Raw genomic sequence first — 22,472 nt, 5'->3', positions numbered from 1 at the left:
ATTACAGAACAGTTTGTGGTGGAAGAGACCTCTGGGCTCTCTGGTCAAACCCCATTCAAAGCAGGGCTAGCTATGTCCTGTCACTGCAGACCTTTGAGCTTCCAGTGTCTCTCAGGAGGTCCCACAATTGCTCTGGGATTCTCCTCTGTTCTCTGAGCACCCACAAACTGAAATAGCTTATCTAACACTGGCCATAACTTTTATTATCTGGCCCAGAGAAGGGATGGCTCAGGGGGTAGTTATGGTGGCATTGGGCCCAGGCTCACTTGCAGTGGATTTTTCCCACAGGCTTGTTGTTATTGCAGCTTGTGCACAGCTCACACTGTTCATGGTTACCATGGGAGCTGTATTCTGGGTCTGTCTGCAGCAGCTGAGCTAGAGGGTCCCTGCTGCTGCCTGCTTGGCCCCCTCCACAGCCATGCAAGGGTGTTCCATCAGCTCTCCCCAGCTGCTGTCATTAACCTGACCTGAGTGAAGGAGAGGAAAGGGAATGGGGGGACTGAGGAGCTGCCCCTACCCCTGGCTGCCAGTCCTGGGCTGACTGCAGCCTGTTAACCTTCCAAGATGAGTGTTGGATATCTTCTCCAGCCAGCCTGGCACAAAGATCAAGGCTGGTGTGGCAGTGAGTGGCAGGAGGGTGGCCGTGAGTGGCAGGAGGGTTGCAGTGAGTGGCAGGAGGGTGGCAGTGCTTCTTGCTTTCCCCTCTGCAGCTTTCTTGCACTTCCTCAGAGTAACTTGGTGACTGAGACTGGTACCAATCCATTCCTGGTTGTATTTCTGACCAGAAATCTGAGAATCCAAAGGAGCAAATCAGCATTTAGGTTGATGTGCTCTCCACAGCTAGAAGTGGTTGTGATCATTCAGACAGGGCATTTTCAACTGGCCAAAGGACCAAGCCACAATTTGCAAAGCCTAAGAGCCCAGGACCTTGTTCTGCCAGTGGCCTTGGATGCCTTTTGGTTCCTGACATCCCAGAGGAGTCAGCCTGCATTGTGTGTTTCCATGCTCTCTGCCTCTGACCCACTTAACACTGTGAAATTCCCCTGCATTGCACCTGAGGGGCTATTTTACATCACTTACTCCTAATTAATAGAGAGGCTTGCCCTGATGTCCCAGGGGGCTTTCTTCCTCTATCCAGCTTTTGCAGTTTGAAAGCTGAGGAAGCAAATGTTAGGGGTCACTTCTCCTTCTGGGAGAACATGACTTCCAGACTGCTGAAGTGACAGCTCATGGTGAGCGTTGGTGCAAATGAGGGGAGATGCTTCACCTACAAGGAACTTGTTGGGGTTTTTTTTGGGGGGTGTGGTGAGAGAAATGGGTGTGTTTTGGCCTTGGTGAAACCAGTAGCAGAGCTTCCTCTGACCTTAGCAGGGCCAGCAAGTTTCCTTAGATCCTTGTCCCTGGGAGTGCTGCATGGGTGGGAGAGCAGGGTGAGAACCCAAACAGAGCAGAGTTCTCCATTTCTCTGTGCTGAGCAAACGCTGGGGATGGGCTGGGATGTAATCCAGACTCTTGCCAGCAGGGCCTCTTACCCCTGCCTCTTACCAGCAGCCTCTGGGCTCCTCTGGGTTGCTGTGGTTCTGTTCCCCCCATGTGTCTCCTGCCTGCTCTGCAGGAAATTTGGCTGCATCTCCTGTAGCACGGGGAGAGCATCAGGGCAGAGCTCGGTTCCTTCGAGCCACTGGAGCTGCCAAGGTCTCTGGGAATGAGCAGCCCCTGACTGAGGGCTTGGTCTGACACTCTCAGAGGGGGAATCTTCTTGTTGCCCTGCCAAGGTGCTGTGTCCAACAGATCAGAAAGAAGCCTGGGGGGCTGCAGAGCATTCTCCCTTCTTGATCTCACCCTTGGCAGCCCTGCTTCCTCCTGTCCTACAGCCAGGTGCTGTTTCCAGGCTTGCACCAGAGCTCACCCATGTCACTGGCATTGGCACTCTCACCCCTGCAGCCACTCTGGTCTTGCAGGAACCTTGTCCTGGCCCTGCTGTCGGTGTTGTGACCCTGGGGTGCTCTCCCCTGGGGTGGGCAGGAGCAGCCATGGGTCCCTGTGGCTCCCTAGCAGTTCCTGGGATGGAGGGAAGGAAGGGGGTGGACATATGGGTAGAGGGGCCCCCCCCTCCCCAGAGATCATATCAAAATGTCTCTTTTGTGCAAAGCAGAGGGAATGCCCCAAAGAGCAGGTTTCCATGGTAACCACAAATGTCAGGTTCATCATGGTGAATAACTGTTTCCATGGCAACACCTCCTTTACCCTAGGTGCTGGGAGCTGGAGTGACAGCCCTATTGGGGTAGGGGAAAGGGAGATGTCCTCAGGTACTTAACCTTCTCCCTCACCTCCCCCCATCCCTCAGCATCCCTGGGGGGGTCAGTGCTCACGTGGGAGGGGGGTGGTGGTGGTGATGCTCTTGGTTTCTGTGGCATCCCTGCTTCTGTCCTTTCCCCCAGATGTATTTGCCTCACAGAAGCTGAGATCTGAGTCTGTCCCTCCACCTTCCTCCCCAGCCATTTAACTTCATCCTGGTTTTGCACCCTGAGTAGGACCCAGGCTGTTCCTCAGCTCTGCAGGAGCAGTGCCCAGTGAGGTGGGCAGCTGCCCCTCTTGGCTCTGCACTGAGACCTCTCTCCCAAGCAGGAATCTGGGCTGCCTGACCCCTCCTGCCCTGCCTGCTGCTGGAACACCCCCAGGCCTTGGCAGGGACAGGGATTTTGCCAGAGGAGACACTGCCTCCCAGGGAGGAAACCTGAGGCTTTCTGGAGCAATGTCTGGCTGCATCCTTTTGAACCCCTGCCCCATGTTCCACTTGGCTCATGGGCTGGAGGCCCTGATGGAGGCTCCTTGGCAGCTCCAGGGGGAACCAGGAGCCCAGAGGATGGTGGTGCCAGTGCTGCAGGTGCTGGGCTCAGCAGAGTTGGGTGTTAGGAGCTCTGCAAACCCATGAAACTGTTTTGAGTGTGGGAAAGCAACCCTCAGCTTTTCCCTCTCCCCTAAATGACACAGCAAGTCCTGAGAGATGAAACTGGAGATGGCACTACTGCCTGCTGAGGTGCAGCATGGCAGCAGCTTGGCCTCCCTTTGGGGAGCTGCCAGCCAGTCTCTGGCCCTCCAAACATCCCCATGTTGCTCCCTGAGGCTGGGATTGGTAAAATGCTTGATTCTGGTCCCAGCTTCTGCTCATCCTGCCTGACACAGAGCAGTCAGTGAGAGCCAGCTCTCAGCTCACAGCCATGCCACAGCAGCCTCTCGTGGTCTTCTTGGCATCTCTGTCCTGTGAACTGTGAAGTTACTTCAGGTTTCCTCCAGCTGTTGTGAGTGTGGGTTCTACCTCTGGTTTCTGGCAAGTCTGGCCCAGCCACCAGTTGGAGACTGAGAGCAGACCAGATTTTGCATGCTGGTTTATGAACACGTTTTTCAGCTGTTGGCTTTTATGGCTTTGTTCCATTTTTTGTTTTGTTGTTGTTTCTGGTTTTCCTAAGAGAGGGGGCAGACTGTGTCTGGACATGCACAGGTCTTACCTGTGGTATTCTGATTATTTTGTATTATGAATGTCCCTGTCAGCCTCTCTGAACGATGCTGAGACAAGGAGTGAGATGTAGTCTGAATGTGGAAATGTCCCTTGTAGGATTTTGCAGGAGGTTCTCAGTTGAATCCTGCTAGCCTGGGATTACAGTTTGTCAGCTCCCTTTCAGGGCAGCACAGGACGTGCATCCCTTCTGGCAGGTGAGAGTTTTGCCTTACTTTCTATCAGACAGTTAAAGCTGTGGGTTACTCAGTGCAGCTTCTGTCTCATCTGGAAAGTGCCCATATCACAGGAAGAGCTTCCAGGCATAATCCCAGTTTAGGCCACCCTGACCACAGTCTCATGGGGATGAGTTGCTTCTTTGAAGTCCTTTCTTTGCCACCTGCTGCATGGGAGAGGTTTATTCATGGGGGGCATTTCCAGGAGAGTTGTTCTCTGAGCAGGGAGAAGCACCATGGATTCCTTTTGGGAAGTCTGAAATCCACTTGGTTTCTTCTCTAAGAGTTCTGGTTGCCATCACGATGTCTTGCTTCCCTTCTGCCACTCTTCTGCTCTCCAGAGCAGGCAGGAGGGGGCATCCTGGTGCCACTGCCATCAGCACCCTGTGCCAGGCAGATGGCCCAAGCTCTAATCCTCTGCATTTCTCTCTCCTTGCAGATGGCTCGCCCGATCCAAGTGAAACCTGCAGACAGCGAGAGCCGTGGAGGTAGTTGTCATCTCTCCTTGTTCCTTCTTGGGCAGCTCTGTGCTTGAGAGGGGGACCAGGCAATGAAAGATGCAGGCTCCTGACCTGCCTTCCTCTCCTTGCAGTCTGTGTGAAATGGTGTTTGTGTAGGGCAGGGATCTGAGAGGGCAGGAGGAGAGGCTAGAGAGAGACTTTGATGGGGAGCGTCAGTTTGGCACAGCAGGGAGCTGAATTTACCTCAAGTCTTAGGGCTAATAATGTGAATGCCACTCCTTTCTCTTTTCCTTTGAGGGTACTCTTAGCCTGAGTGTCTGCCCCAGGACGTTACTGAAGCAGGAGTGCACTTTGGTGTGTGAGCTATGGGGTCCTGGAGGATGTAAGCAGTTGGGAGGAGGTTTCTTTGTTCTTGCACCCCATCAGCCCAATAAAAGCCAGATCCCTGCAGCAGCACTGGCTTTTTAACCTGTTCAGCTCACTGCTCTGCAGCTGATTCTCCTGTCTGCAGCTCACTCCTCCTCTGCCTCCCCCATCACTGTTGGACTGTCAGCTGCTCCACTCTCAGTCCTGCACCAGCTCCCATCACACTGTCAAAGTCCAAGTGCTGTTGCAGAAAATAGCATTTGAGGAGAAAATGGTGTCTGAAGGGAAAGTATCCTGAGTTTAGGTCTGAGAGGGTGGTCCTGTCAGCCTGCAGGGCTTGGTTAGAGCAGTGTGTACTGAAGAGTTCAGGACTGGAAGATCTGGAAGAGAAGAATCTGTTAAATTAATGGGGAGCTGACAGCAGCTGAGCTGCCTCCTCCAGGTGGTGAAGGTTCACAAGTCCAGACCTCTCCAAATGTATGAATTAATTTTGCTGCTTTTCCTTGCCTTACTGATTGTGTTTCCTCTTTTGTCCATTCCTACATCTGCCTCTCTGTACCTTGTGCTGTTTGTGGTGCCTCTGAAAGCAGATTATTAGTGGGGAGGGAAGAGTTTGTGTGAGTCTGTCCTGTAGGGCAACATATCCTGCATGTTGTGTTTAGATTTGGAAGGCTTTTGTTTTACATTTCAAGCAGTTTGTAGTGACTTTCAATTATTGCACTGGCAAGAACATGAGATATAGTTTTAACTATTTTATATGCTTGGGTGTTTGATGGTTGTATGATCCTCCTTGCTGGTGGGGCACTACTGGGAACCCTCCTTACACAGCCACGTAGATTCACAAAATGCTTTGGGACTTAACATCTCTGTTACCTCAGTTCCTCTGTCAAATGAGGGCAAATAAGCCAAGAGGTTCAAAAGATGGTGATTTGGAGGCAAGCTTTTGGTCAAAGCACTGGACTCTGCAGCTTATGAAAAGTGCCCCAGTCTCTAATGACTGCAGACAGCGTGGCCTCAGCTTCCCATGGAGAAAGTCAGAGAGAAAAGCAGCCTCAACACCTGCTTCCCTCCTACCCCCGTGTGTGTGCAGCTTCCTTCCAGCTTCACTGCAGATCTCAGAGCCTGCAGGATCCGTGACAAACTGGAATTTTTCCTGAGGCAGAAGCAGCAGCAAGACAATACCCTGTGTTGGTCTGAATCAGGTTTCTCTTTCCAAAGGTTTCTCTCGTGATGCTCCACTTGTCAGAGAGGTGGCTGAGCAAGCTTGCAGATATGGGAAGAGCCATTCCCTAAAGCAATAGCCCCACACTGTCAGGAGGTAAAAGAAAGATTTGTGTCAGGGCAGAACTGCTTGGACTAGAATTTATCAAGGGAACAGCTGCATGCATCAGTGACAGTCTGCTCTGCATCATCCTTGAGGGGAACCTTAGGCTCTCCAGGGGCTGCCATCTCTCAAAGTAAGCACCCCAAATTAAGTACATGAAACAAAAGCACCAGAATTTGTCTCCTGGTCTGAGAGATGTGAATTTTTGTGCCAAAGGGGCAGTTTTGGCCAGGTCCTGCAGTGGCTGTATAGGGATATCTAGATGCTCAGTGTTACTGCACCCTGCAGAAGTTCACCAGTAGAAAGATGATGCCTGTAGTAGTTCAGAGGGGGACCTGCAGTTCTGGCACAGGCTTTGTCAGCTCTTTCCTCCTTTCCCTCACACCTCTGTGAGCCTGAGAGTGCCAGGAGGAGGGGGAGTGAGGGGGCAGAGGTGCTTGTCTGTGCTTCTAGTGAAACCTGGAGAACTTTGCTGTACTGGTGTGATAACCCAAGTCCATTAACATTGCCTTAGAGGTAAGGAAGCTCTCTGCATACCCAAGGAAGTTTTCTGTGTCCCAAACACAGTCAGCTACTCTTCCTCACTCTCCCTGATCCTTGCTGGTGCCACCTGATGGCCAGATGACCTAAATCCACCTCCCCTGGGTTTAAAGGGTAGTGAGTGTCCAGGGTTTGTGTGTACTCCTCTCTCTCATGGCTGAAACATTCAGCCTTAACTTCTCACTTGTTCCCATCCTATCTTCATCAGTGGTCTTCCTCCTGCTGCCTGGGTGACTGACTGTGCCCAGAGCCTGTTTCCATGGCAACTCAACAGTCAGAGAGACAATTGTCCTGATTGCTGGACAGCATTGGAAATTGCCAATCAGAGGGTGAAAAACAAGAGCTGGAGAGAGAGAAGGAAAAATGGCAGCAGGAGGGTTTGCTGTTCCAAGCTGGGAGAGATGATCTTTCAGCCCTGCTCAGGAGAGCCCAATGAGCATGGTGACAGCAGACATCAGGTGAAAGGGATCTGTTGTGGAGAGATGAGGTGAGCTGGGTGCTGGCAGGGGAATGTCCCCAAAGTGAGGGGACACTGGATCATGGCTTGGGCTCCAACTCATGGGGAGGGAGAGAAGTCAGCAGCAGAGGAGCCCATTCAGAGGTTTCCAGTTCCTGCAAAGAGGCATCCTAGGGGAGCAAACTCCTCTGTGCAATCTTGGGATGTATGAAATTAAAGCAATTGAAAAAAAACCCTTTCTCTTATGATGCCAGTGACTTTGCTCCCTTATAATAGATCTGTTCTGGGCGTTCAGAAAAGGTTCAAAACCACCAGGTGTCTATATTTGCTTTTACAGCCTGAGTCCCTAAGGTGTCACAGTTTTAACCTGTTCTGCATAGCCAAGAAAGCTCAATTTTTTTTTTTCCAAATTCAAAAAAGCTGAAATTCCCACATAAACACCAGACTTCCAAAATGAGCCCTGTCAGACAACAGAAGACTTGCAGTAAAACTGCAAGAATGAAGATTAGCATCCAGTGTTTCAGAGGACCTCTCCCAAATAAGGGTAAAGAAAAGTGCAAGAGCAAGACCATCGAGTGCCTTCCTGGCTGTGAGGTTTTAGTCCACAATTATTTGCATGTTAGTTCCAAGAACAGGGTTATTTTACACCACCTAAACTCAGGACTAATGTTTCTTAGTGTTTCTCCAGCTGGCTGATGGTTTGGTGTTGGTTTTTTTTTTTTTTTTGAGGAACTCCTGGTGTGTTTGCAGTGCCAAAGCTGCAGCATGGTGCACATAGCTGAAATAAAGCCTGATGCAGTATAGACTCAGGATGGAGGAAGAGGGGACACTGCAGAGCTCAAGTGTTCCCTCCCATAGCCAAACTGGGATCCCATATACCACCAGGTGATGTTAATGGGAGCAGAGACCTACTGCTGCTTTAGTCTCCATTCTCTTCTACAGCTCTCAGTAAATATCTTCCTGACCAGCCCCATTTTTTTTCCACTCACCTTCCAGTCAGGTTTTTCCCCTTCTCTAGGTGCTGTGGTTGGATGGTTTTCCCATCCTGGTGCTTGAGGAGGGGCAGATGCTGTCTGACTGCTAAGAAGGCAGCTGTACAGCACCTGGTTTATTAGCACCCATGTCTTGGCTGAGGGTTATTTGGCACTGCCAGAGCAGCAAATTTTGGGTGGACTCAGCTGAAATGATGTCTCCAAAATGCAACCATTGATGTGTAGGTGTAGGGAGCAATGGAAAAATTCACAACAAAAATGGAAGGGGATTAAATTGCCAGAGGTTTAGTTATTCAGGGACTCCTGAAAATGGGGAAGCTGGGAAATTTGGCCTTTTAAAAAAGACACAAGGCCATATGTTTCAGCCACTTCCAGTGATATAAATCAAAAGTATCTGTTTGGGACAGGGTAAGAGCCCTAGATGCAGTACTTTTAATCCTTTATCCGTGGTGGATCAAAGTGGCATCTGTGTTGTATATACATTTAGTGCCTAGTGGAGAGCTGTGCCTGCCTGAGTTTGTGCTTGGGCTGTGTGGGGTGGCTCCCTGTGGGGTCTGCATGGTGCAAGAAGGGTGCATCTGTTGGTGTGTCCCTCGTGCTCACTGAGCTTTGTTTCTGAAGGCAGCTGCTGGGGCTGGGTCCACGTGCAAGCATGTTCCTGTGCACACCTGAGCCTCTGTGCTCACCCATTCACCTCGTGTGTGTGAATCTGCCCCTCTGTAAGGGACTGATGCCATGCACATCCTTCCTGCACGTGTTCCTGCAGCTGCCAGTGTGTGGGGAGCAGGCATTTTGCTGACTTAGAGTGGGAGCCATGCTCTGAGCCAAGGAGAGCACAGGAAGGGGCTGGCACAGGAGGACTTTGCTTGCAGCATGAATCTGTAATGTGCCATCCATACCCACCACCACCCCTGCAGCCTGCTTTGCTGCTCTAGCTTCAAGACCTGTTGTTTTTCAGGTCACTGCACTCTCAAATGGGTGGCAGCTTCATTGCTATTTCCCCTGACATGTGTCACATTGCATTGGTTTAGTTTGGAGCCAGTCCCTCTGATCCTGTCACTAACAATAAGGAGTCCTCCCTCAGTGCTCCTCCCAAGCCATATCCTGACAGGTTCCTCCCTATGGGTCATGTCTCCCTGCTGCATGTTTGGGGCAGTGCAGGGGGGTTAACTCTGTAGTTGGCATAACTATCTCCTTGCAAACATCGAGATTGGGCTGGTGTTTAGGGTAGGTTTTAATGTTGTGCTGGTTTAATGGCTCTTCACAGCAGGCTGGGAAGGATGTTGTCCCTACCACTGCTGGCATCTGGGCTCCACTGGGTGGTGCTGGGCCCCTGGTACTGGTGGAGGTGAAGAGGGGCAGAAAGCACCATGCACCTGTGTTCCCATCACCACACTTGGCTATCCCAACAAAACCATAATCCTCATTTCTTCCTTCGGATGAATGAACTCAGAAGGATGCTAAACTGAAAGTCCTTGAGGTGGTGGCTACCCTTCCAGCCCATCCCCAGGGTTACCCAGGTACAAAGTGATCCTAGAGAGGGAGCAGTGGGGCCCGTGGAGCTGTTTATTGGCCCTCACTCAGCTGTCTTGCATTTGGCTGGTCCTATGGTGGGGCAATATTCTATTCTATGAATAGAAATGATTAATCTTTTTTGTTTCCTTTGGGGAGTAAGGGATGGGGGAGTCACTGAAACCTCTGCAGGTGTGAGGAGCTTGGGAGGACCCTGCATACTCCCCCCTGGAAGCATTTCAGCCAACAGCAAATCATTTCCATGCCAGGCATGTTTTCAACACTAGGCTGCTTTGTGCTTAAGTGTCCCTGTGTCCAGCTTTGGACTCCGAGCCTCATAGAAGGTTGATGTTTCTGTGTTTGCCCCTAGGGGACAGGAAGCTCTTTGTGGGCATGTTAAATAAGCAGCAGTCTGAGGATGACGTGCTCCGGCTCTTTGAACCATTTGGGGTCATTGATGAATGTACAGTGCTCCGTGGACCTGATGGGAACAGCAAAGGTGTGAACCCCTCTGTCTTGTCCCCTTTCTCCCTGCTCTTCAGGCAGTGCACACCTGCCTCACCACCTGGGCCTCCTTTCTCCTGGGGAACTTAATTCCCCCATCCCATCTTTATGGGACCCTGGGTACCAGTCAGGAGTAGGGAGCACGACTGCTGAAAGGAGAGGTTGGGGGAAGATGGGCAGACTGAGGTGAAAGTGGGGGAACAGGATGAGGAGCTGAATGATGAGGATCACTAGTGGGCCTGTTGGCTGCTCAGTCTGATTCTGCAGTTTGGAATATTTTTACCCACAATTAGGAGTACAGAGAGAATTTGGAGAAGAGATAATCAGGGACAATGGTGACATTGTCTATCAGGTGTATCACTGCAGTGACAACTGGAGACCCTTCCTGTTTTTTTCCAGGATAGATGACTTTGGGATAGGTCCTCCTTTTTTCTTGGGTTAGTTTTCCTTTGCTCTGTCTGCCATCCAGATACTGTCTCTTGTGTGATGATACAATGGGCACTTTCATAGCAGTCCTGTCACTGCAATCTCCTGTGCTTTTTCTGTCCCTTTCCAGGCTGTGCTTTTGTAAAGTTCTCATCTCACACAGAGGCTCAGGCAGCAATCCACGCACTCCATGGCAGCCAGACAATGCCCGTGAGTATAAGGCCAGGGTCCCAAACCTCTCCCTAATCCTCTTCCCTCTCCTGCAGGGACCTCCCCTCATGAGTCACAACAATGACAGCTTCAGGTGCAGCTTCCAGCACGTGTGGCTGTAGGGGGGGGAGTGTGTTTTGTATGTGTGTCTGTGTGTGTGTCTGTGTGTGTGTCTGTGTGTGTCAGTGTGTCTGTGTCTGTGATTGTGTCTGTGTGTGTCTGTGTGTGTGTGTCTGTGTGTGTCTGTGTGTGTTTGTGTGTGTGTGTTTGTGTCTGTGTGTGTCTGTGTGTGTGTGTGTGTCAGTGTCTGTGTGTGTCTGTGTGTGTCAGTGTGTCTGTGTGTGTGTCAGTGTCTGTGTGTGTGTCTGTGTCTGTGTGTTTGTGTGTGTATGTCTGATTGTGTCTCTGTGTGTCTCTGTGTGTCTGTGTGTTTGTGTGTGTGTGGTGTGTGTCTGTGTGTGTGTGTTCGTGCACACACCTGTGCTCTTGCCTTTAGGAACCATCCTGTCTCCTGTGTGTATCTGTGTCTGTTCAGACTGGCAGTGACAGCACTTACCAGCTCTAAAAGCTCAATAAAAGAGACCCAAGAACCAGGCCATGAATGTGTCGTGGAGACACCAACCTGGAGGAGTTAAAAACTGAGCAAGGTGCACGCTCACAATTCAGCAATGTCAGCAGTCAGGACCCCAGTGTCTGAGGACACCTCCTCCCCTTCTCTTCTTTAGGCAGTAGAATTTGGGGCAGGCTGGGTGTGGATGGAAACACTTTGTGCACTGTGTGGGGTTGTGTAGCTGCAGCTGTGCCTTCTCGTGCGAGTAGAGCTGTAGTTGTGATCTCATCTCTCACAATCTCTACCCTGGGTTGGGGCACCTTGTCAGCATTGCTGCAGCGTGGGTATTTCCAGCTGCCAGGAACTGCTCTGCCAAGCTCATGGTGGTGAAAAGAAGGTACTTGTGGCTGATAATGTTCTGGTGTTCCTGGCTGCCCCATCACCTGGGGAGTGCAGCCCGGGATGTGTGCACACACTTGTGCAGCTCTGCAAGGCCCAGGGTGTGAGGGGAAGGGGGGGAGAGGGAAGGGTTGGATGGACAGATGGATGGTGAAGGGCACAGCCTGTGTTCCAGACAGCTCCCCAGCACTTTCACCCCAATATTTGCTCTTCTGCCTCTCTTCCCACTCCTCTCTGCTGGCGGTTCTGCCCCGTCCCACCTTGCCTGACTGCTGACTCTGGCTGTCCCGTGGCCTCTTCTCCCCTTGCCTCCTGTCTCTGTCTCCTCTCTCTGTGCCTAGGGTGCCTCCTCCAGTCTAGTGGTGAAGTTTGCTGACACAGATAAGGAGAGGACCCTCCGACGTATGCAGCAAATGGTGGGGCAGCTGGGGATACTCACTCCATCTCTCACCTTGCCGTTCAGCCCATACAGCGCCTATGCGCAGGCTGTGAGTATCTCGTGTGTCTGTGTGGGGAAAGGCTGTGCTGCAGGCTGGGGGCAACACCACACCTGGCTCACAGACCCCAAACGGGGCTCTAAGAAATGCCTGAAAGCTGCCTGGCACCTGAGTGTTGCTCCTGGCTTCAGTTTCTCCAGTCAGCAGCCCAGTCTTGGTGTATTTCTCGCCTGGAAGGGGGTGAAAGGAGAGAGCTGGGACCTTCTCAAAATGAAGGTGGATTTCTCTGATGTGATGTAGACTGGTGGAAGTGTCTGAGAACAGGTTAAACATGACCCCAGTGCCTTTCTGCCTTGTTTTGAGGAGGGCTCAGAGCCATGATTCCTGGGTGATGTCTGCCAGACTTGGCAGTCTGCCAACTTGTGAACTGGTTCCTCTGGGTCTGTAGCAAAAACTGTAGATGTGTGGTGTGTCTCTTTTTGGAGCACCTTAAGAGTCCTGGGCCCAGCTTTGTGTTTATTTCTCTGCTGAAATTCTCAGGAGGACCCTAATTCCCCCAGTGCTGTCCTTGTCTGCCAGCACTTTCTCCCTTGGCTGGTGTGGTTGTGGGGTTTGCAGGATGCAGGACAGGGAGCAGTGGGTAGCAGAGGTGCTTCAGCACTCTGCCCTCCTCCAGCAGGACTGGCTGTGCTCTGGATCTTAGCAGGAGAACTTCACTGGAGTGATGGTAGTGATTACCACTGATATTTGAGGTAGGTCCCAAATTCAACAAAGTCCCTTATTAGCTGTGGTGAAGCATCTTTTGGGTCTTCTGTCAGTTTCAGGTCTGTCCCTAGCAAGATGCTCACATCAAACAAAGAACTCAGAAGTTGATACTATTACTAAAAGTTAGCATGAGGTTATGATTTTGGTGTCTCTTCTGCTGTCATGGAGATGGTGGTAATTTGGACATAGTGTGATGGTGAAGGAGGCAGAAGTGAGCTACACAGTGAGGTTTATTTGGCAGAAAGTCCTTTATTAGCCTGTGGTCAGGATGTGCAAGGAAGGAGAGCAGGTTGAGCTCCTTGCTTATCTGCATCTTCTTTCTCCTCAGTTGTGTCTGTAAATTTGTTGCTTTGCCTCTGATTCTTCACTTACCTTCCTGCTCTGTGCTTTGTCTTGGCTTTCCCCTTTACTCAAAGCTCAGCCTGTCTCCCCTTCTTTCAGGTTTTTTCCTCCTTTTCCTGTCCTCTGGTTTCAGTTCTCCCTTTCTTTCTGAGGCACTGACCTCACACCTGATTGTTTTGTCTCTTAAGTCACCCCAGTCTTTGTACTCCCTTCTCCCAGAGCAGGGATCCTGGCCAGTTTCTGCACCAGAGGGAAAGGGTGTCAGCCCTTTGAAATGCCATCTAATATCTCTTGAAGTGGGGACAGAAGGGAAGGGATTTCCTTGCTTAATCTCCTTAAAGCACCTCCAAATGTCCTGTCATGGGCAGCTCTGGAGAGCTGGGACCTCTGGTAAGTCAGAGCTCAGGGGAACCCCAGCATCGTTCATCTTGGAGAAGTAGGTTCTGCTCCCAAGGTTTCACAGAGGCCCAGGACATGCAGTTAAAAATTGTGGATGTGGCTGAATCAGAGTGAGAAGTGTGAGTGTTCCTTGGCTGAACAGAGGTATCACAGGCATTGGTCCACAATTTAATGTGCCAACAACTCTATTTTCCTGTCCCCATGGGACTTGCTGCCTTGTTAAACCAAAGCAGTCCCCAGAGTCCATGTCCTAGGAAGAAGTGGGGAGCCTGTTGTTTGGATTTTGGTTTTCTGTGGTTTTTTGTTTGTTATCTGTTGGGTGTTTTCTATGAATAGCATTTTCCTTCAAAAATTATCTCAAATGATCACAAACTATGTTAGGTCTAAACTTATTATGATACATTAAATATACAAAATAAGATATTAAAAATAGCCAAGCAGTACGTGTTAGCTGACAAAGTTTTTAAGAAAAATTGACATACTTACCTGGGAAATATAACTGGCTAAGCATGTAGCAGCAGTTTATTTCAGTGCTTAAACCAGGCTTTGATCACAGGTGCCTCTTCTGCAAGTGAAAAGTGAGTATCATCTTCATTTCAGTTTGTTCAACAAGTTGAATTCAGTGATTAGTTCAGATAGAAACTGCTTGCCAGCTGAAAAACCAGTAATCTCTCAATGCAAAAGAGGCCTGAAGCTGTAAAAAAGCAGCCATTGCAATTTGATGTTTGTGATGCTTTATAATATTTGTTGCATTTCATAAGTCAGTTCTTGTTCACACACTCCCCTTTTCTTTCTGCTCTTATTGTTTGTGATGATATTTTGATTTAAGTGATGAACACAGAATGCTGGTTTGGTGCAAGCTCCTTTGCTTGTGCCAGCTTACAGAGAGGGCAGTGCCAGAAAATGAGGCATTTTGTCTTCTTTTGATGCAGCACCTATAATCAGCTTCTGTGTGGAGGAAACTGAGAGAAGGTTTAGCAAGCCATGAATTTTTCAGTTACTGTTCTCCAGCTGGCACCTGGGCCAAAGTGCTTTCCTGACTCAGCCATCTGTGGATCAGGCAGGTTACTTGAGAGGTGTCTGTGTTGCTGACAGTGGGATGTGGTTGCAGTTAATGGAAGGAGGGTTGTGTTTTTCTGGAGTTTTTCCATGTGCCACTGCTCAGCACTGCTCAGGCCTGTGGAATGGGGTTGTTTCCAGAGAGCTGTGCCTCCCCTGTTCCCCTTGCTTGATGGTGAAGACAAGGCTTACAAAAGAGCCTGATAATTTTGCATCTTTGTTGGATACTGCACTTGGAGTGCAGTCTGATTTAATCTTATGCTCCAGAGCACTAACTGATGGCCAAAGAGAACTAGAAGGATTTTTTTTCTTCCTCCTAAGGCTCCTCCCAACCTATCTTCCCACCCAGCACCCCTTCTTTTTGTACTGTGCATCTCGGCATAGCCTGTGGGACCAGGAGGAGTCAGCATCCCCCACCTCAGGGTGAGCTCTGGGGGTGATGAGGCACAGAGGGGGAAGCATTCCCCAGCAGGACAAGGGGCAGTGGTTACAAACTGGAGCAGAAATGGTTCTGTAGATTGATAAGGAAGAGTTTCTTCCCTGTGAAGGGTGACAGAGCCCTGGCCCAGGCTGCCCAGGGAGGTTTTGGAGTCTCCTTCCCTGGAGACATCCAAAGCCCAGCTGGATGTGTCCCTGTGTCACCTCCTGCAGGTGACCCTGCTCTGTCAGGGGGGTTTGGACTCCAGGATCTCTCAATCCAACCCCTCATTTTCTTTAATTCCATGACTCTTGAGAGCTGGACATGCACCAGAATGACCCCTGTGTGTCTCCCAGCAGCACGGATAGCCCCAAAGAGAGATTTGGACCCCATTCCTCAGTGCAGATCTGTTGTCATTTCATACCTGGCACTGCCGGAGGAGCTGGGGGTAGGAAATGTCAGAGCTGTGCCCGGCAGGGTGAGCACAGCCCTGCCCTGACCCATCCCATCCCGATGGGGCAGAGCTGAGGGACCAAAGCCCCCTCCAGGCCTGCAGAGAGCCCGGGGGGGGGTGGGAGCTGCCCGGCTCCAGGTCTGGCTGCAGGTGGCTCTTTTGGACTCCCATGCTTGGCCAGACCTGGACCGGCAGACAACCGAACCGAACCACCTCAGTGTGTGCAGCCCCTGAGTCCAAAAAGTGACTGCTGGGAGCTCTGAGCCCACCTCATGGACCCCCAGGAACAGAGAGTGGGGAGTGCGGGGGCTTCCAAGGCGGCCGGATCTCGGCGAGCCCTGGGACAGGCACCGGTGGTGGTTGGGGGGAAGATGGGGGTGGCAAGGCTGAAGCTCCGGCGTTGTCCCTGGCTCCAGGCAGTGGCGAGGCAGAGGCAGAACCAGAACCAAGCCTTGCAGCCTCCCCGAGCTGCAATGAGGCCCTGGTGGTGATCAGACCCTGGTGGTGATCGGGTCCCGGCAGCCTCGGGGGGAGATGGGAGAAAGGCTGAGCCGGACTTGGCCCCGAGCAGCCAGCCAGGGCCCCCCTGATGGGCTGGTCCTGCTTTGCAGCTGATGCAGCAGCAGACGACGGTTCTCTCCAGCTCCCATGGCAGCTACCTGAGCCCCGGAGTCGCCTTCTCCCCCTGCCACATCCAGCAGATCGGTGCCGTCAGTCTCAACGGGCTGCCAGCTGCTCCGCTCACACCAGCGTCAGGTGAGGGCCCGGTGTGGGCCAGGACACATCAAGTCCTTCACTGCCAACAAAACTCATGCCTCAGCATGGTGCTCCGACAGGTAAATGGGTTCTCACGTTCCTCTAGGCTCAGCATCTGGATTAGGCTCTGCTTTCCTGGCCACGCAGCGCCTCAGGACAGCAGTCTGTGGTCCTGCAGACATTCCTGCAGCATCCCCGACACTCTCACATGCTCAGTGCACGTTCTCTCCCCCTGCTGCTGTTCTTTGGTGCAGTTTTTCCCTTTCATAAGGAAGGGCCAGATTCCCAGGATTGCACCTGACTATAGCAGTGCTTTTGTTCGTGAATTCCCACGTGTATCAGCAATAACGTGTCCTGCTCTGCAGCACCTGCCAGGAACAGGGCTGTGCCATGCTGGGTGCTCTACAAGCACCACCTAGGAGACACAAGAGCTTCATATATAGCAGCCGTGCCAGGCAGATGGCAGGATGAGTGCAGGCTTGGTGGGACCTCAGCTGTCATGGGATGTCCTCTCTTCTTGCTCTGCAGGGCTCCATTCACCACCTCTCCTGGGAACAGCAGCTATGCCAGGACTGGTGGCACCTGTTTCAAATGGCTTCACTGGAGTGGTACCATTCCCAAATGGGCATCCAACCTTGGAAACAGTTTACACCAATGGCCTTGTGCCATACTCAGGTATGGAGAGCTGAAAAAAAACCAACAAAAAACAGCATCCAGAGACCTCAGGAACTGCAATTAGCTCTGCTTTTCTGAATTCCCCATACAGAATACTTCTTGTAGCTCCCTACTGGCCAGACACTGAGACTCACTTGATGGGGAGGGTGGGGGGAGAGAGACAGAACACGAGTGATTCCATTTGCTGTGTTTTTATGTTCTTCTTTGCAGCCCAGAGCCCTTCAGTAGCAGAGACTTTGCACCCAGCCTTCACAGGAGTTCAGCAGTATGCAGGTACCAGCTTCCCTTGTCTCCCTCAGGCTCTTGTGTGCCTGACCAGATGTCAGGTAAACAGTTTGTTCTGTCTCCTTGGAATACAGCTGTATATCCAAGCACCACCATTGCCCCCATTGCCCAGAGCATCCCACAGCCACCTCCCATTCTGCAGCAGCAGCAACGAGAAGGTGAGGATCATGGTGGGAATGGGTGTGTGTCTGGTAGGAAAGGGAGGTGGTGGGTATTTGTGTAGCTCATCTTCTGCACCACAGAACCAACAGAGAGGAGATGGCACTAATCTTTGTCCACTCCTAACCATTAGTAGTGGAGCTGTTACAGAACCAACCATGTGTCTGCACTGAGGGAAGCAGAAGGGTTCAGAGGATGCTTGCTAACACAGCACTTCCTCCCCATCTTTACTGATGCCAGAACAACATTGGTGGAGCAGTCAAACCAGCCTCTCTAACATACTCTCCTCTCTCTTCAGCATTCCAACCTCATGACTTTGTTTTATATTTTATTTCAAAACTGGTCTGAACAGAATTTGTAAGCAAAGGATTCTTTGTCTGCTCCTGCTTTATACAGCAAGTGTCAGCAGGGCAAAAGCTCTGTGTGCTCATCAGGTTTACAGGGAGCAAGTGAAGGAGTGGGAGGACCAGGTCTGCCCATAAAGCAGATGTGTAGCAATCCTGAAGATTTCCAGGATGAGCTGAAGGCAGCCACTGCATAGCTGTGAGAAGGGAATTTTTAGGACTGGGAGAGCTATGAACAGGGATCTGTCACCTCAGCTAATTTATTTCTAGCAAAACAGCATGCAGAAACTCAGGAGTTATTGTGTCCAGCACCCCATGAGGAAAATGGGCAATCTGTGAAAGTGAATCTGCTCTCCTGACACTCTGGCTCTGTGTATTGCCTCCCAGCTGCTCTTAGAGAGCCTTCAGAACCTTTCATGGACCAGTGACTGAGAGATAATCAAGGGGAGGTCAAGAGAGAAGGAAGCAGTGCTGGGGTTCTCCAGTGCTGTGCTCTGAGTTAAGCCTTTTTACCCTTCTCTTTGGGGGTTCTCTGTTTTGTCCCTCCCCATGCCTGCAGGTCCTGAAGGCTGCAATCTTTTCATCTACCATCTCCCTCAGGAGTTTGGAGACAATGAGTTGATGCAGATGTTCCTGCCCTTTGGCAATATCATTTCTTCCAAGGTATTCATGGATCGTGCCACCAACCAGAGCAAGTGTTTTGGTGAGTGCTGACACCAGTGGGCAAGGGGAGCAGGAGGGCTAGCAAGGACACTGGTGCATTGGGCATGGCACCAACACTGGCTTTACTGTCCCTGCCTGTGTCCTGTCCTTCAGGTTTTGTAAGCTTTGACAACCCAGCCAGTGCACAGACTGCTATCCAAGCCATGAATGGCTTCCAGATTGGCATGAAACGTTTGAAGGTGCAGTTAAAACGACCCAAGGATGCCAACCATCCCTACTGACAGCAGGGAGCAAGCAGGAGTTGCTTCTGCAACACAGGTAAAGCTGCCACCCACCACTGCACAGCTCCCACACAGTGTTGGCCAGTATTGGGGCAGCAAGGTCTGGCTACCAGGAGCTGAATTCAGTAGCCCAGTTAGCAGGGCACCTGAGGAAGGTGACTGAGGCAGGCCTGGAGGTGATTGCCAGGCTCAACCAAGATCATCAGGCACATTTGTGGCTATGAGGCAGGCCCAGGGACAAACCAGAGAGTCCATCTGCAGGTCAAGATCAGGGTCAGGTCTGGTGAATGTAAACAGCACAGAGAGTCCAGTGATTGCCAGGCAGGTCTGTAGTGAGAAGAATAAATGAATCTGACATCAAGATAGGAAGACAGTCCAAGGGTTGGAGTCCAGAAAGGAAGATTTATGGACAGGGATGGGTCCATGGACAGGTAGAGGCTGGCACTTCTGTGACACAGATCAGACAAGGAGTAAAGGTACAGGCCTGAGCTGTAAGGAGACTCCTGGGTTTATGGGCAGTGTGTGGACAGAAGCCAGAGAGGGGACTGGGCAAGACCATTAAAGGCCTTTTAGTGCACTCAGGGCCCTGACAGGCAGATGGATTCAAATTACCTACCTGTGGTCTAAGCAAGGTTTCAGTCTGCTTTCTGACAGCTCCCATAAAGCACTCATCTTCCTAAAAGGGTTTTAAAACCAAATAGTTTTGTTTTCAGTTCTTACATGTGCCCTGAAATTAATCTGCAGAGAATGCTTTGCTGGGTAAGAAGGGACAATCAAGTGGTTCAGAAGGATCACAGAAAAGCACAAAAAAGGTGAGAGCAAAAGAGGTGCCTGCCTCAAGAACTGGCTGTCAGAGAGAGCTTCTGTCAGCCAACAGACTGGGAACAAGGAAGGGCTGGGTTTGGTCTCTTCTGAACGGGATGAGTTTTCTCCACACCTAGGCAACAGCAGCTCAAAATCCTGAGGTCTGCATAGATATCATCCTAATCTCCCCATTCCATCCCTCCTCCCTTTCTATTCAGGTGAAGGGAAAGTCCAGAGAGGAAGAATTTCTGCTTCAGGTTGATTTACAGAGAGGCCAATAAATTACCAACTCTTTTGACACCACCCCTTTCCTTCCTTCTGCTCCCCACCTCCCCATCCCACTCTCCTTCCACCCTCCTTCCCTAAACCTGAAATTAAGAGAAGGCTCAATATCTGCCCAGCAGAAGATTCTTGCCACGATGGACTCTCATATGCTGGTAATGTGGTGCATAGCAAAGGGACCAGACAACCAGCAGCCCTGGGGACCTGAAGCTTTTCTTCTTGGGGCATGCCTGGAGTACATGGACCAAGAAAATCCACTCGTGTGTCTCTAGGTTACTGCAGTGATGTATGGAAACTTAGCTCCCTCCCTCCTGCCCTGACTCCTGGATCTTTCATAGACAAATATATATATATATATGCATATATAATATATATATATATGTAGTCTCTATTTTTTTTTAAAGTGGCTCACAGGACCAAACTTTTTCCTTCAGAGACTTAACTCCTTGCAAGAGGGATTGGAAGTTAAGGGTTTACCTTTTCAACAGTGTCTTCTCAGCAAGCACTGCAGATGTAGGCCTGAATATTTTGAGAGGATTCTTGGATGGACAAAGAGCAAGGGACAGAGCACCTCTCTCTGCTCAGTGTTAGCAAGAAGCAAGGAGAGAGAGACCTAGAGACCTACGTACCTCCAGAACTAGGGCACAGCTCGAGTCACTCATCCCCTGGCCTTAGCCTCAGCCTGGCTAAGGATCTCATGAGTTCTCAGTCTTAACTTTCCAAGGGCTTCTGCAGACAAAGCTCCTGGAGTTTGGTGCCAAAGCCTGTCCTGAACACTCCTCGATTAGGCTGAAAGCACAGGAAAACTGTCCCTTTACCCACAAGAACTCTGCTGCTTCCCTACATGTGGTGCAGATTTGTGTTTCATAGCTCTCTGTGGTAATGGAGCATTTCTTGATCAAGGCAAGAGAAGATGAGAGTGTGAGTAGATGCAATCTCCAAAACTGAGTGACAGCAGCCTGCCTCCAGCACTGGTTCCTGGGCAGTTCTGATTCCCAGACAAAAAGGGACATTTTTCTGTCTGAATTTAGCAAGAGGACTTGCCTCCTACACCCTCTGCAAAGCTTCCCCCAGCAGACACAAGGACTGTATGATGAATGAGCGTTGCATTCTGGTTTTTTGGTTTGCTTTTTTCCCCTCACTTCCCCTCTCAAGGGACAGATTATCTGTTATGCAGCATTTATAGATACAGCTGTATATATGTGTACACTTCAGCACAGAACATGGTTCAGAGCTTGACATACCCTCTTAAAAGTTGCTACCAAAATAAGGAATGGAAAGAAAAACAAAAGAACCCAACCCAACTAACTGCACAACCTTCTAAATGATTAGTTTCAGTATTCCAGAGGCTGATTAGATACCAGAACATCCTCCTTGTGTGTGTGTGTGTGTCTGCGTTCCAAGGTGAACAGGGGGCTGGGAGGAGAGAGGTTGGTGCAAGTGATACTGGACCCAGATAGAGGCACTTGAAAGAACCTCAGCCAATTCTCCTCCAGTTCCCCTTTGTTCAGGTGTTTGTGGAACAGTTCCTCAAGGACCTGCACATCTCCTCAACCCCTCCTCTGTATTTGATGCTGAGAGTACCTGAGAGATGGATGAAGCTGTGTGAGTCTGTGTGTTTCTATAGTCCATGTTTACTTATTGTAAATACCATTTTTATACTTAACATCTATTACGTATGTGATTTGTATAATGTACTTTATTTCTGCTACAAGTAATTTCATGAAGTTTAAACTTAATCTAATTTTGAACAAAAAAAGAAAAAAAAGGAAAAAAAAAAAGGAAAAAAAAAAGGACCAACAAGTGTAAAATGGGAAACAAAGGACTTTGGAAATTCTTGATCAAGTTGCTTTAAACAGACATTTACAGTTTCTTCCTTCACAGTTACTGATGTGACTGGATAATGTTACAGCTGCTATATAAGCGTCATCAATGTCAAATTCCTCTCTGGTTAAAAAAGAAAAAACAACTTAAATTTATTTAATAAAAGTTTTACTTGCTAAGTAACAGAGGCTTTTTTTACTTCAGGTGTTACCTGCACTTTAAGGCAATCACCAAATAGCTCTTGTCTGCAGATCCCAGACATCTTCTGAGAACTTCTGTGTCCTCTGCTCTCATCTCAGAGAACAAAACTGGTTCTCCTGAGAGCCCCTTGGTAGAAATCAATCTTTATCAGTCACTCTGTCAAGAGCCAGAGCCCATCATTGGTGCTGTGCCCAGGAAAAGGGAAAGCAAATGTCCAGACTCCTCATAGAATCCCAGAATGGGCTGGGTTGGAAGGGACCTCAGAGATCACCAAGTCCAACCCTTGATCCACTCCTGCTGCAGTTCCCAGCCCATGGCACTCAGTGCCACATCCAGGCTCTTTGGAAAGATCTCCAGACACGGAGAATCCACTACTTCCCTGGGCAGCCCATTCCAATGCCTGATCACCCTCTCCAGAAAGAAATTCTTTCTCATCTCCAACCTAAACCTCCCCTGGCACAACTTGAGACCCTGCCCTCTTGTCTTGCTGAGAGTTGCCTGGGAAAAGAGCCCAACCCCCCCCTGGCTCCAACCTCCTTTCAGGGAGTTGCAGAGAGTGATGAGGTCTCCCCTGAGCCTCCTCTTCTCCAGCCTCAACACCCCCAGCTCCCTCAGCTCTTCCTCATCTGTGCTCCAGTCCCTTCACCAGCCTGGTTGCCTCCTTTGGACCTGCTCCAGGACCTCAATCTCCTTCCTAAACTGAGGGGAAACCAGAATACTGGTTTCATCCTGAATCATCAGGATTCGTGCATTGCAGGTGGGAACAAACACACAAAATCACCATACTCAGACACCAAGTAGCACACATTGGATACTTTACCTATCCAGCAGGTACAGCTTCGTCTTAGCAG

General features: G+C 50.2%; 1 protein-coding gene across 3 annotated transcripts in view; it reads left to right on the top strand.

Annotated features, from left to right (window-relative positions):
• Positions 1 to 21,343, top strand: part of CELF5 (CUGBP Elav-like family member 5) — a 28,626-nt gene extending 7,283 nt beyond the window's left edge. Inside the window, exons 3-13 of one of the 3 annotated variants that reach the window (XM_030466256.1) lie at positions 4,172 to 4,220; positions 9,755 to 9,883; positions 10,445 to 10,524; positions 11,815 to 11,961; positions 15,959 to 16,103; positions 16,632 to 16,778; positions 16,989 to 17,051; positions 17,138 to 17,221; positions 18,126 to 18,269; positions 18,383 to 18,547; positions 19,533 to 21,343. In XM_030466256.1, the coding sequence (XP_030322116.1) occupies positions 4,172 to 4,220; positions 9,755 to 9,883; positions 10,445 to 10,524; positions 11,815 to 11,961; positions 15,959 to 16,103; positions 16,632 to 16,778; positions 16,989 to 17,051; positions 17,138 to 17,221; positions 18,126 to 18,269; positions 18,383 to 18,510 (1,116 nt within the window). In that variant the 3' untranslated portion in view covers positions 18,511 to 18,547; positions 19,533 to 21,343. Of the gene's footprint in view, positions 1 to 4,171; positions 4,221 to 9,754; positions 9,884 to 10,444; positions 10,525 to 11,814; positions 11,962 to 15,958; positions 16,104 to 16,631; positions 16,779 to 16,988; positions 17,052 to 17,137; positions 17,222 to 18,125; positions 18,270 to 18,382; positions 18,576 to 19,532 lie in introns of those variants that run through there. The other 2 variants (XM_030466258.1, XM_030466257.1) reach the window with 2 other exon arrangements.
• Positions 21,344 to 22,472: the final 1,129 nt, after the last annotated feature.

This window comes from Calypte anna, chromosome 28 (genome assembly GCF_003957555.1).
Source record: "Calypte anna isolate BGI_N300 chromosome 28, bCalAnn1_v1.p, whole genome shotgun sequence".
Taxonomy (NCBI): Eukaryota; Metazoa; Chordata; class Aves; order Apodiformes; family Trochilidae; genus Calypte; species Calypte anna.
Note: the sequence above shows the minus strand (reverse complement) of the source record. Positions and strands in the feature narration are given on the sequence as shown.